Here is a 14,841-nt window from a genome sequence, read left to right as displayed (position 1 = left end):
TAGGGCTGGGGTCAGAGTCAGGTGCCAAGCTGAAGGTCAAAGCCAGAGTCTGGTATCAAGTCAGGAGTCAAAGCCAGACTCAGTGGTACAGTGTAGGAGTAGGGGTTTGGAGTGAGGCAGGAAAGTAGAAACCAGGAACAGAATGGGGTCTGGAATAAGGAGGACAGGAACCAAGAACAGGCATGGCTCAGGAGTCAGGCAGGTAGGCAGGGTCTGTAGTAACAGCCAGCCAAGGATTCATCTAGTTGCTTGGGCAACTTCCTGTGCCTCTTTCTGGTTTAAGTAGAACATCCCAGCAAATTGGTGGAGCTGGACTTTCCCTGCCAGTCAGGAGCTTTGTGGCCAGGGAGCCTTTGCAAGCTAGAGCTTCACTGGCCCCCTACTGCTCTAGTTCAGGTGAACTGCTCGGAGGCAGCTGTGGTCTGAGCCCAGCCTGGGTTTGAGGACCATGATTCCTCACATTTTGTTCCTCTTTTAATTTTACTTTTTGTGCAACTTTCTCATTAAGAGTGACTGCTTCCTACAGGTTCTCACCTGTCTTGAACTGTGCTTAATTGATGCCATTGGGCTTCTGGCAGAAGAAGCAGGTGTTCCTCTTGAAACACATGCCATGGGACTTATTATAAGGTGAAACTCACCCGCAGCTGACACTTGTCCTGGAATCTTCAACTTTTTACTGGTGCTTGACATAATTCCTCTCCAACCTTGCCAGATGAGTTTATGGGTGCACTTCTTATAGCATGTAAGGTGCCATTGAGCATAGTTTTTAACCAGATTCTCCACAGTGGTATTCTCCAAAAATATGGCTACTAGTCAGTGCTTTTCGTCTCCTCATTGATGCCTAAAAAATCATCAAATTCAAAGTAAAACCAAGGATTTTGTAATAAATTACTTTGGGATTGTAATTTATGATGTTATGTAATGTATGTTATGTAACTATGTGCTTACTGATTGCAGATAGATTCCAGTAATTTTTTGCTGGATGCTGACATGTTAACAAGTGCCTCATTACAACACTATTGGCATCATAAACAAAGCTGATAACCAGTACCACTGAACGACTTCCTTTTTGCCGATGCAAATCAACTTAAAGTACTCCTTCCATTTATAGTAACTTGTAACATGGAAAAAAATGAATCAGGCAGCATGTTCTGAGCACTAATTTATAACTCTGTAGTGTTGGGATATTTTAGGGTTAAATACAACAATAAGTTGCTAATGTGCTGACATGCTATTAGTGGACAAAGGCATATATAGGCAATATTTTTCTGTCTAATACATAAGTTACAGATTCTTTAGTATTACTTTGTCTAATACATAATTTGCAAATTCTTCAGTATTTCCTTGTCTAAAATATAAGTTGCCAGATTCTTCCCCTCTCTGTTGCTTATAAAGATTGATAAGGATGCAGCTGCAGGAGACTTCAGGAGAAATGCTCTTTGTGTAAAAGAAGGTAAAAGGAATGTTATCTTCCCCTTCCTCCCTTTCCCAGCTACATAAACAAGCCCTGGCTTAGGGCCCCTTCCCCACCCTCCCATGAGAACCATTCATGGCCCCTTCTTCCCTCCCCGAGAACTGCTGTTGAGGGAGATTTATGGCAACAAATTGTTGCAAAGAAATGTATTTTCAAGGTAAAAGTAACGTGTAATGCTATAAGTAAAAAATAGGGGTGGGTTTACTAACAGTGGGTATTTCTATTACTTAATAAGGGTTTTGGGGGTATTGTAACAAAATAAACAAAAAAGTGTATTGTAATCAATTCGATGCTTACTGGGCAATTGGGTCCAGGGGAACAAGTATCTCAATAAAGGATTCCATCTACTCAATTCGCCTCTGGGTCAACCTGCTCCTCTTCTTCTAACAAATAGTATCAGGCAAGGGCCACAATTTAACTTTGCAAGGGCCGCTCGTTTGACATTCCTATATTAAAATAAAGCATAAAAAACATTTTCTTGAATATATATGTGCATAATTGTTCTAGTTTGCCATTTTGGTACCATTGTGTTTGTGGGAGAAAAGGGCTTTTGAATGATATCCAGCTCAACCCACTTCTGATGACAATGTATTATCAACATTTTCACTAACCGGAGGACCTGGAGCATGCCATAGAGAGTGATTTCAAGCTGTTCCAAGATATCATCAGATAATCTTGCTATCATGGCAATATCTTCAGCTGGAATCTATTCTTCTTGTCCTTCCAGTATAGGAGGTGCTCATTGTAGGAGGCTGGGAGGATGGGATATTATGTATCAGGGCTTCAGGCAAATAGCCAATGTGTAGTGAGCTCAGGTGATCCAAGCCATCAAAACAAAATCTTAGAGCTATTATCTGCCGACACAAGTTAGAGACAAGAGCTTGGTGAATTTTTCAGATCAATAGTTTATTCAGTTTGGTCCTGGGGAAAAAAATCATGCTGGAGTAAAGAGGTGGTCTGACTCAATAACTTTTAGTCCAGTGGTAGGGCACTCAGCTGAGATGTGGAAGACCCAGATTTGAATTCCCAATCTGGAGCAGGAATTTGAATCCTCATCTCCCCACTCCCACATAGGTGCTCTAACCACCACCAGAGGCTATACTCTCTCAGTGTTTTCTGTTGAGTATATTTCATTTTTCATAAAATAATTTAATAATCATTGGGCCAGAAGGATTCAGAGAGACTCTATGGGTGGTAATGGCACTCCCCTGGGACACAGGAGACTCAAGTTCAAGTCCCTACTCTGAGGTTTCTTGAAGTATTTTATACAAAGTGGAACATTTCCAAGGCGAGAAATAGAGATTCATGTAAAGTGTTCTTTAAGTCATCTACCTAAAATAAAACAGGTGAAATGAGGTGCTGCTCTTCAAGTGTGAATACATTGCTTGTATATCAGATATTTTTGTGATGCACTCACCTTTTTTTCATATCCTATCTCTGCTTTTCTTTCTCCTATCTCAACCATCTTCTGTGTCCTCCAAATTATAACTCTCACTGAATGACAGCCTTGAATTTTTCTGTGATTTTCACAGAACTCTTCAGGTTCGGAATAACCAATTCTAAATGGGTTGTAATTGTGATAGACTTGGGATTTGTACAGCCTAATAACTCAATTCTGATGGCTAGATTCCTAGCTCAAAGTACTAAAGTAGCTGTATACATTATATGACCAGCACTGTTAACCTCATCATGTGGACCATATTTTTAAATCTGTTGTGTCATTCTCTTTATATAATGCCAGTTTTTTTATAGAGACTGAAATCAGATTTTAGAAAACAACAAATCAACCTACACAAGTCCTCTTTCTATGTGTTTGAAAGAAGAGAAGATGTTTATTGCTCTTGTCATTAATACTCAGATGCTTGAGTCCACAAATATACATTTACACACTTGAGACAACATGTTGTCTTCTCTTTTAGTTGGTCCTGTCAGTGTATATTTACTCTGAGAGTTATCCCAATTACTGCACACAGAACTTGCACAACAAACTTAATTTCTGTTCTGATTTCACTCTTTTGCACACACCTTACCAAATTAGATTTTCCCCTTCCATAGAACTGATGGATGTTTGCTGTAGTACTTGGTTGTGTTGGGAGAAGGTCATTTAGTAGGGGGATAGATAGAAGACTGGCATCCAGAGGAGGGCAAAGTTAAGGTTGAGGTGCTCAGTCTGTGTTGAGCAGTAGTTGTGGTAACAGTAAGGTGTGTAATTGTGGATGGACAAGTACTGTTGGGTGACTTTTATCTGGCAGCAGCTGCATATCCACCCTTCTCTCTTATAGGATAGGATCAGTCAGAAAAATGTAGCTCCTGATGGAGAAGCTTTTATGTGTTCCTGTTTCCATCAGCGAAGCTTGCATGAATTTGTGCCTCTCACCAATCACATTTGTGTGCCTTCAGCACTGATCAATCAGGTTTGTGTGCACAGTGCATAAATCTTCAGTTATAATGTGAACAACAGATAAAGATGAACCTAACCTTTAAACAAACAAAAATTACCCATTGTGCTAGATCTATTCAAAATCCACATCTTTACCAAGTTTTGTGTAGACAGACAAACGTTTAAAGAGCTTTTAGTCATCAATGAAAAGTAAAACTGTCAAGCAAAAAATTCATCCAGAGTCCAAATTCAAAGACTTCTTATTAATATGTTATTAAGAGAAACCAAACAAACACTACATAGGACATAAAAATTAATCCCGTATGACATTTCACACCAAGTGGCAACCTCCTTTTAAAGAAACACAAGAATTTTGTCCCATTTTAAGCACATTTTAGAATGCAACCCTAACTAGGAAATCACTGCCAGGTAGCTAGCTGCATGTTGATATGTTCATCATATACGTTTTTCTTTTTCCTTCAGTGGTTTATATGTGAAGTTTTCATTGGCCCTTAATTGACTTATGGGCACAAGTCCCATAGAAATCAACCGCTTTCATGTTCTCTCCACAGGTACCAATGCGGAGAGTGGACCAGATGATATGTCTGGGGGGAGAAAGCAGAAGGAGACTCCGCTGGTTGGGAGGCATGAGATGCGATGTCCTGAGGTTGGGGGTTCCATGACCACCACTCCCAAGAGGAGAAGGCGGGTGGTGGTGGTCGGGGACTCTCTCCTCCGGGGGACTGAGTCATCTATCTGCCGCCCTGACCGGGAAAACCGAGAAGTCTGCTGCTTGCCAGGGGCTAAGATTCGTGATGTGACGGAGAGACTGCCGAGACTCATCAAGCCCTCGGATCGCTACCCCTTCCTGCTTCTCCACGTGGGCACCAATGATACTGCCAAGAATGACCTTGAGCGGATCACTGCGGACTACGTGGCTCTGGGAAGAAGGATAAAGGAGTTGGAGGCGCAAGTGGTGTTCTCGTCCATCCTCCCCGTGGAAGGAAAAGGCCTGGGTAGGGACCATCGAATCGTGGAGGTCAACGAATGGCTACGCAGGTGGTGTCGGAGAGAAGGCTTTGGATTCTTTGACCATGGGATGGTGTTCCATGAAGGAGGAGTGCTGGGCAGAGACGGGCTCCATCTTACGAAGAGAGGGAAGAACATCTTTGCCAGCAGGCTGGCTAACCTAGTGAGGAGGGCTTTAAACTAGGTTCACCGGGGGAAGGAGACCAAAGCCCTGAGGTAAGTGGGAAAGCGGGATACCGGGAGGAAGCACAGGCAGGAATGTCTGTGAGGGGAGGGCTCCTGCCTCATACTGGGAATGAGGGGCGATCAACAGGTTATCTCAAGTGCTTATATACAAATGCACAAAGCCTTGGAAACAAGCAGGGAGAACTGGAGGTCCTGGTGATGTCAAGGAATTATGACGTGATTGGAATAACAGAGACTTGGTGGGATAACTCACATGACTGGAGTACAGTCATGGATGGTTATAAACTGTTCAGGAAGGACAGGCAGGGCAGAAAAGGTGGGGGAGTAGCACTGTATGTAAGGGAGCAGTATGACTGCTCAGAGCTCCGGTACGAAACTGTGGAAAAACCTGAGTGTCTCTGGATTAAGTTTAGAAGTGTGTGCAACAAGAGTGATGTCATGGTGGGAGTCTGCTATAGACCACCGGACCAGGGGGATGAGGTGGATGAGGCTTTCTTCCGGCAACTCACGGAAGCTACTAGATCGCATGCCCTGATTCTCATGGGTGACTTTAATTTTCCTGATATCTGCTGGGAGAGCAATACAGCGGTGCATAGACAATCCAGGAAGTTTTTGGAAAGCGTAGGGGACAATTTCCTGGTGCAAGTGCTAGGGGAGCCAACTAGGGGGAGCGCTTTTCTTGACCTGCTGCTCACAAACCGGGTAGAATTAGTGGGGGAAGCAAAAGTGGATGGGAATCTGGGAGGCAGTGACCATGAGTTGGTTGAGTTCAGGATCCTGACGCAGGGAAGAAAGGTAAGCAGCAGGATACGGACCCTGGACTTCAGGAAAGCAGACTTTGACTCCCTCAGGGAACAGATGGCCAGGATCCCCTGGGGGACTAACATGAAAGGGAAGGGAGTCCAGGAGAGCTGGCTGTATTTCAAGGAATCCCTGTTGAGGTTACAGGGACAAACCATCCCGATGAGTCGAAAGAATAGTAAATATGGCAGGCGACCAGCTTGGCTTAATGGTGAAATCCTAGCGGATCTTAAACATAAAAAAGAAGCTTACAAGAAGTGGAAGGTTGGACATATGACCAGGGAAGAGTATAAAAATATTGCTCGGGCATGTAGGAAAGATATCAGGAGGGCCAAATCGCACCTGGAGCTGCAGCTAGCAAGAGATGTCAAGAGCAACAAGAAGGGTTTCTTCAGGTATGTTGGCAACAAGAAGAAAGCCAAGGAAAGTGTGGGCCCCTTACTGAATGAGGGAGGCAAGCTAGTGACAAAGGATGTGGAAAAAGCTAATGTACTCAATGCTTTTTTTGCCTCTGTTTTCACTAACAAGGTCAGCTCCCAGACTGCTGTGCTGGGCATCACAAAATGGGGAAGAGATGGCCAGCCCTCTGTAGAGATAGAGGTGGTTAGGGACTATTTAGAAAAGCTGGACGTGCACAAGTCCATGGGGCCGGACGAATTGCATCCGAGAGTGCTGAGGGAATTGGCGGCTGTGATTGCAGAGCCCTTGGCCATTATCTTTGAAAACTCGTGGCGAACGGGGGAAGTCCCGGATGACTGGAAAAAGGCTAATGTAGTGCCCATCTTTAAAAAAGGGAAGAAGGAGGATCCTGGGAACTACAGGCCGGTCAGCCTCACCTCAGTCCCTGGAAAAATCATGGAGCAGGTCCTCAAAGAATCAATCCTGAAGCACTTAGAGGAGAGGAAAGTGATCAGGAACAGTCAGCATGGATTCACCAAGGGAAGGTCATGCCTGACTAATCTAATCGCCTTTTATGATGAGATTACTGGTTCTGTGGATGAAGGGAAAGCAGTGGATGTATTGTTTCTTGACTTTAGCAAAGCTTTTGACACGGTCTCCCACAGCATTCTTGTCAGCAAGTTAAGGAAGTATGGGCTGGATGAATGCACTATAAGGTGGGTAGAAAGCTGGCTAGATTGTCGGGCTCAACGGGTAGTGATCAATGGCTCCATGTCTAGTTGGCAGCCGGTGTCAAGTGGAGTGCCCCAGGGGTCGGTCCTGGGGCCCGTTTTGTTCAATATCTTCATAAATGATCTGGAGGATGGTGTGGATTGCACTCTCAGCAAATTTGCGGATGATACTAAACTGGGAGGAGTGGTAGATACGCTGGAGGGGAGGGATAGGATACAGAAGGACCTAGACAAATTGGAAGATTGGGCCAAAAGAAATCTAATGAGGTTCAATAAGGATAAGTGCAGGGTCCTGCACTTAGGATGGAAGAATCCAATGCACCGCTACAGACTAGGGACCGAATGGCTCGGCAGCAGTTCTGCGGAAAAGGACCTAGGGGTGACAGTGGACGAGAAGCTGGATATGAGTCAGCAGTGTGCCCTTGTTGCCAAGAAGGCCAATGGCATTTTGGGATGTATAAGTAGGGGCATAGCGAGCAGATCGAGGGACGTGATCGTTCCCCTCTATTCGACACTGGTGAGGCCTCATCTGGAGTACTGTGTCCAGTTTTGGGCCCCACACTACAAGAAGGATGTGGATAAATTGGAAAGAGTACAGCGAAGGGCAACAAAAATGATTAGGGGTCTAGAGCACATGACTTATGAGGAGAGGCTGAGGGAGCTGGGATTGTTTAGTCTGCAGAAGAGAAGAATGAGGGGGGATTTGATAGCTGCTTTCAACTACCTGAAAGGGGGTTTCAAAGAGGATGGCTCTAGACTGTTCTCAATGGTAGCAGATGACAGAACGAGGAGTAATGGTCTCAAGTTGCAATGGGGGAGGTTTAGATTGGATATTAGGAAAAACTTTTTCACTAAGAGGGTGGTGAAACACTGGAATGCGTTACCTAGGGAGGTGGTAGAATCTCCTTCCTTAGAGGTTTTTAAGGTCAGGCTTGACAAAGCCCTGGCTAGGATGATTTAACTGGGACTTGGTCCTGCTTTGAGCAGGGGGTTGGACTAGATGACCTTCTGTGGTCCCTTCCAACCCTGATATTCTATGATTCTATGATTCTATGATTCCTAAGTCACTTGTGTTGTTTTGAAAATCCTTTAGGTCTTTATCCATTCATTTTCTCTTTGTGTCTCTACAAATGTGGTAGATTGTCATAACAGGATACTTTCTCTCCTTTCTTACCTGTTTTGATAAGCAGTGAAGCCATTAACAATGTTTACCTTCTAAACTATTGTTCTTTATATCTGAGATAGTACTCATTGATATGAATGGTGCAGTTTATACCTCAAAGCTATGTATAGGGGACTTGCTTCTGAAAGCACAAAATGGTACATTATTAAAGATACTTGGATCTTTTTTAAAAAAAATAGCATTCTTATGCTTTTGGTGACTGAGCGGTACATACTTTATTCACAAAGCATTTCTAATTAGATTATCTATTTACATATATGTTGTGTTTTCTAACTCGATTTGTATTAAATATAGAAATGTTTTAATAGATTACTATCAACTTTGTAGAACCACTTATATCTTCTGAGTGCATTATACAGGATTCTTTGTATCATAACTTGTTCTGAGGTGTATTTCTAAAATCACAGCAGCGCCTTACATGAAAAGAAGTGTAAGAAACGAGAAAAATCCATCTGGTCCCCACTATAATTGAATGTTTTTCCTTGCTTTCAACATCACCTTCCAGTTCTTTACTATACTCCCCAATTCTCTCCTTCCCCAGAAACCAGAGTACCAGTAGGTGTGTACTAATCTTGAATTGTGCTTTAGTTGCCTTCCCTGCAGATTTTTTCACATTATTCTTGTTCAACAGTTCAGCCCAGGTTCTGTAGTTTTCTCATTTTAGTTCACATTAACTATTGGATGAACACTTCCCCATTGGGAAAAAATTACCTGTCACTTTTACCAATCCCTTTTATAATCTAAAAAGCTTTTCCTGGATTACCACAAAATATCTTTTTAAGTAAGAACAAGCCTCAAGTCCTAGCCTTTCCATATATTTAGTATTTTTGAAAGCAAGTGTTAGTGTTTTATTGTATTCTGCCCAGTAATTCTGCCTTTCTCTCCACAGTAATGCAAGGTAACTGCTATTAGCTTTCATATGTTGTGATCTGTGAATTAGTAACAGAAGAAAATTAGTCAATACAGTAACTCAGATCTAGTTACATTTTATTTAAAGGAACAGTAATTATTATATCCTATTGGGCATTCTTAGGGCAATACTCATCAGGGTTAGTGATCAATGTGATCAATATAAGTATCAAGTGCTCTTTCAAGTAAATTGCAAATGCATTTACCTGGCAATTAGTCACTGATTCTTAGGGTATGTCTACACTTGCAGAGTTTTTGCACTGTAAGTTAGCATTAGCAGCACTTTCAGCGAGGAGGGGAGCACTCTAGGGCAGCTATCCCACAGTGCAGCTCTCTCCAGTTTGATGGGTAGGGGGTAGGGGTGTGTGTGACCTGGGTTCCTGCCCAGCCTCCTCTCCCCAAACACTGATAGGCTCCAGTAACTCAGCATTGCTCCAAGCAGAGGATCTTTTGCTCCCTGGAGCAAGCATAGTCACCTGGCCAGATAAGTGAGCACTTGTCAAGAAAACAGGAAGGGGAGTTTCAAAGTTCCCAGGGCTTTACAGCACTTTATAGGTGGATGTCTGTTTACCTGGCAGCAGAGCTGCTGGCCAGAGTGGTCAACTAGGCACCATGGGATAGCCTCCAGAGGCTAAAAGCCTATGTAAACAGGAAGAACGTGTCTTCACTTGCACATCACCGCAAAAGCATCACTAGTAAGAGCTGTACACCTTTCATGGAGTTGGTTTTCTTTCTGCGGTGAAACTTCTGAGTTTACTGCAAAAAGTCATTGGCAAATGTAGATGCTCCCATGGTTTTTGCACAAAAAAGGGACTTTTTTTGCTTTAAATGGCAAGTGTAGACATGCCCTTAGAGTTAACAGTTTGGAAAAGAAGCAAATAGTACAATTTAGAAGTAGAACTGGCGAAACCAAGAATAAATCAGTGTTTTCCCTAGTTCCCAAATAATGAAAAAGTTTGTGTGTTCAAACTAATTTTTATTGACAAGGTTTATGCAGGTGAAAAGTAACATTCATGTTGTTGGTGGTGGCAGGAAAGACTATAAGTAAGATTGGCCCTGATAAAAATCATTTTCTCCCTGAGTGGTGATCAGGGACCATCTTCTGTTGATCCCTGGGTGATGATCTGCTGACAGAAATCCTCCTGGGTTTTCTATTTATTTTGGGATACATAAATTCAGGGAAGCTTTTTGTGTGCCCCATGACATCCTTCCTGATATCCATCCATGAGCAAAATTCAATGTAATGTAGTACAATTCTCAGCAGCACTTAAATTCAATTAATGCTTTTTAAAATGCCTGCACATAAATCTGAATCAGTTTTTAATGTTGCACAAACCAAGGTTATCAGTTGTCTCCCTTTCCTCTAACCAGATGATTGAATCCAAGGCTGTCTCACTGCAGTTAATTATTATTATTACAAATATACAAGAACTTTGACACAAATTGTTTAGTTCTGTGGTATCAACATAATTTATATGTCTTTTGCACCCTGATCCTGGCTATTCATTCCTGCTCAGCACTTTGGAAAATGCTGTTGTAGATCATCATAACATGATACTTTCTCTCCTTTCTTACATGCTTTGATGAGCAATGAAACAGTTAACAATGTTTATCTTTTAAACTATTGTTCTTTAGATCTGAGTTAGTACCCATTGATATGAATGATGCAGTTTATACCTTAAAGCTATAGCTTCAGGCTCTTTGCAAACTCAAGTAGACATCTTTGCATCTGTTGCTCCCAGATAATACTTAGAAGGTTTTCTTCACGACCATAGCAATTCAAGATTTTGTTTTTAAAGTATAGAGATGAAAGAAAAGCTGAGTTTCTGGAGAAGAATTGAGTCTGTCCACACTATCATTAACTATTTTGCGGGGAGGGACATTCCACAACTCATATGACACTGCTTTAAAGCATTGTTGTCTTCACATTTTCTTAAGTTATTATATATCAGAGAATTTAACAAGGTTGTTTGACTGCTCTCATTTGCTGCATGGTGTTTGGAAACTCTGATTTACTGGCAAATGATGTGAAAACAGAAAGAACCGGGACTTCCTGACCGTTGGTTGGAATCTTTAGTTAAACCTCTCATATGCATTATGATACATTTCTTTATTACATGATCACATACTAATTTTTCCACAGAATTCCTGCCTAATTTAGTGTACAGGGTGGATGTACAAGGGGATATAATTAAGGTTACACAGATAACCATAAATCTGGCATTTCCTAACTTTTAAGTGCTTTACTTTGCAACCTAAATAATTTTCTTTTAATGTAATATTTATGAATAATAATAACAGCAGAATCTTTACAAGTTCTTAATGAACCTCACAGGTACCTGTTTGAGGCCCATGAACAATGAATTTTTCCAGTGTTACAGTTACCGAAACATATGTGCTAACTGATAATATTTATGCTAATGCACTGAAAATGTAACATCCAATAATGATAATTATGAAGCTTATAGGAACATTCAGCTAGTAAGATTACTGAATTGACTTGAAAAATTCTCAGACTAGAATATAATAATTCTCAGACTATTATTCTCAGACTATAATAATAATTACATATTAAATTAAATTAAATCTTATCTGTTGAGAAAAAACAAGGGAAAACTATATGCTTTGTATTCATAATACCTATATCAATATAATAAATATTTCAGAGTTCCAGTGTCGTATTGGTTTCTGTTCTTAAGCTTTAGGTAAAATTTAATTCTACTTGCAGAAGGAGGGGTAGAAAAGGAAATGGAACACTACTTTATTATAGTGAGTGTTGGTTCATGTTGCAAAGTAGCTTCTATGACAACACCCTGTTTTCTCATGCTCAAAGGTTTCTGAATTTCCATTCTTGGCTTCCATCTGAAAATAATTTTTTGTTGGAAAATTGGAGTAAAATCCCTGGCAGAGTGGTGAAAATTCACTTCTCCCAATGTTTAAAAACAAAAATCACTCTTAACAGATTTTTTTTTAAATAAAGCACAGATGGCAGATGTGTGAAACTTGGCATAAACTTAGTCATTTTAATTGAGAATTAGTGATTTGGGGAGTTGAGAAAGAACTCTGGAGCAATTAAAAATTCACTTCTGAGCAAGGCCAGAACTTATCTGCTCAGATTTTAACAGAGATTAATGAAGACCCACCCATTTATTACATCACTGCACAATCCCCCAGCCGGGGTTTCTACTTTCAGGCTGTTTCAACATTTGGCACAAAGTTGTAAATGTTTCACTGAATTACACAAGGCAAAATTATCTAGATAAATTATCTATCCCTCAACATGAGGGACAGGAGAAAATTACAGTTTTAAAAATATGACAGATACGGTCACTTTGGGGGGATCTGGCAATTTTTGTTGACTCTACAATATTCTCAGCATTCTTAAAAAAATATATTCTAGACACCCTAGAAATACCGTCCAGAATAGACCCTATATATTGCTTGGCAATGTGGAAAAAAGAAGAAGCCATCAAAGTGTTCTTTTTTTCTCCTTTAGTTTACACTGAAATAGATGGACTTTTACATTTCAGTGGGAATTTTGAATGTATTCAACTCAGAAATTCAACCATATTTTCCACAATGCACAATTCTTTTATGCATGGAGCAAGTTCAGTGTTCAACTTCCCACCATGAAAAAGAAAGCCAGCCATGTTAGTAACCTTCTGTCATACAATTAAGACCACTTATATAAGCTCAGTAACGGGGGTGCCTTTGTGATGTATTGTTTTGTTTCTTATGTTTAATCTCTTTGCTTTCACTTTCAGGAGTTGGAATTTTCCAATCTGTTTGCAGTCCTTCACTGCATCCACTCATTCTTCGCTGCCAAAGTGGCTTGTTTGGACCCATTGTATGTAGGCAGTCAAGCTGCCACATCTGCTGTTGCCACGACTTCTGGTACTGGCAAATTAAAGTATACTACTTGACATCTTGCATTTCAGCACTGCCACTTACCAACAGTACATAACAATGTATAAATATTAATCAAATTTAGACCTTTGAGGAACTGCGAACATGGAAACCAATCCAAGAGGCAAGCCATGCCTCAGTTTCAGCAGAAAAATGGTCACAAGGGATCATACATTCATCTCTGTTCTGCAACTCCAGTAAATAATCCTAGCTGAAACCCTGGAATAGGATGGATATGCTTTTGGTATGATTTATTTATACTTACATAGTGCTTTAAGCAACATTGGAGGCAAAAGGGGAAAAATGACACAGTGAAGCACTTAAGTATTTAATAAAATTTTCAGTTGTCTGTAATAATACACAACTAGAATTGTCATTTACTTGTTTTCAGATGTTTTTATATGACAACATACAAAGCTCTGAGTATGAATGTAGGGCAATATCATAATAGTATAAATGACACAACAGCAAGCAAGAGGCATATCGTTTGTGACAACAAGGAGATAAGGATGAAAGGGCATTTGTGTAAGTATCTCCTCAAAGAAGAAAGCACTTTAAACACTCTTGTAAATTCATACTGTTTTCCTATATGGAAACCTGCTATTGTTGTTTATGTTGTTGTCATTCTGTTCTAATAGTAATGATAAAGTTATAGCCATATTGGTCTAGCACATAAAGACAAATATAATGGAGAAACTTTTACAGACACAGGACCCTCTTCAAGTCAAAATAGATGGGATATGAATATGATTTCAATTATAAATTAAGTACAAGTTAGAGACAGATCTGGTACAACAGTTGCTTTGTTCATTCTCCTGTTTTAAAGGGAAGGAGGTCTTTTAAGCTTACGGTATTTGTTCACAAAACCTAAGTATTGAATTTTGTTTCAGACGTACAGCTAGCAGATTGTTTCAGTATGTAATGTTTATTTCATATCACAAGCAAGGAGGCAAGAACTCTGTTCCACTCAGGCTCTTAATAAAACAGGCGCAAGCAGTAACACTAGAAATATGATTCCACACCTTGAATTCTTATCAATTAAATGGCATTATTCCTTTTTATTTATGTATTTATTTAGTTTAAAATAGGAACAAATTAAATAAACTGCAAAGCTAGAATAATTGACATAATACACAATAGCTTTCTATATTTAAAATATGACGTAACCCAGGACTACATATTGTACATATTATTCGAAGAGCCTCACTTCATGATGAATGTAAAACTCAAAGAGTAAATTTGGAACTACTCTCCATGCATCCAAAGATACATTACTTGAATACCATTTTTGCAAATGACTTTAATTTTGAACTAGCAGATATATCTCTGAACATGATCAAATGTTGGGAATAGAGTGTGATGTAGCTGAAACCTAGTATATTGAGGATCTTTTTTTAAAAAAAAAACATTACCCCATAACGCAAAAGTATCAAATATTTATATACCTACAGTAACACACACACATTTTATTGCAATATATATATATATATATATATATATATATATATAGCGCCTGCTGCTGCTGTAGCATATGTACAATGTTTTAAATACTAATCATTATTCTGTTGTTTCTTGTTATTTCTGGACTATGTTGGGGTGGCAGTTAGGGGGAGGAAAAGGAAAAGTTCTCAAGTTTCTAAAAGGATTCAGCCATTTAAAAACAAAAAACTTGAATACTTTAGTATGAATATAAAGTAACAATTCTACATTTAGGTCCTAGTCCTTCCATTTAAAATGTATGGACAGACCCTTGCACATATGCTGGGATTCATCTATGTGTCATAAATTGCAGGATCAGTCTAACTCCTCCATGTGTTCTGTCAGCTAGAAACGTACATATCAG

At 40.1% G+C, this 14,841-nt stretch overlaps 1 protein-coding gene across 2 annotated transcripts in view; it reads left to right on the top strand.

Moving 5' to 3' along the window:
- The window catches only part of SNTG1 (syntrophin gamma 1), a 578,088-nt gene extending 563,643 nt beyond the window's left edge, over positions 1-14,445 (top strand). The window contains exons 18-19 of one of the 2 annotated variants that reach the window (XM_043507881.1): positions 12,857-12,986; positions 13,390-14,445. In XM_043507881.1, the coding sequence (XP_043363816.1) occupies positions 12,857-12,986; positions 13,390-13,403 (144 nt within the window). In that variant the 3' untranslated portion in view covers positions 13,404-14,445. Of the gene's footprint in view, positions 1-12,856 lie in introns of both variants that reach the window. The other variant, XM_038390970.2, reaches the window with a different exon arrangement.
- Positions 14,446-14,841: the final 396 nt, after the last annotated feature.

This window comes from Dermochelys coriacea, chromosome 2 (assembly GCF_009764565.3).
Source record: "Dermochelys coriacea isolate rDerCor1 chromosome 2, rDerCor1.pri.v4, whole genome shotgun sequence".
In the NCBI taxonomy this organism is placed as follows: Eukaryota; Metazoa; Chordata; order Testudines; family Dermochelyidae; genus Dermochelys; species Dermochelys coriacea.
Note: the sequence above shows the minus strand (reverse complement) of the source record. Positions and strands in the feature narration are given on the sequence as shown.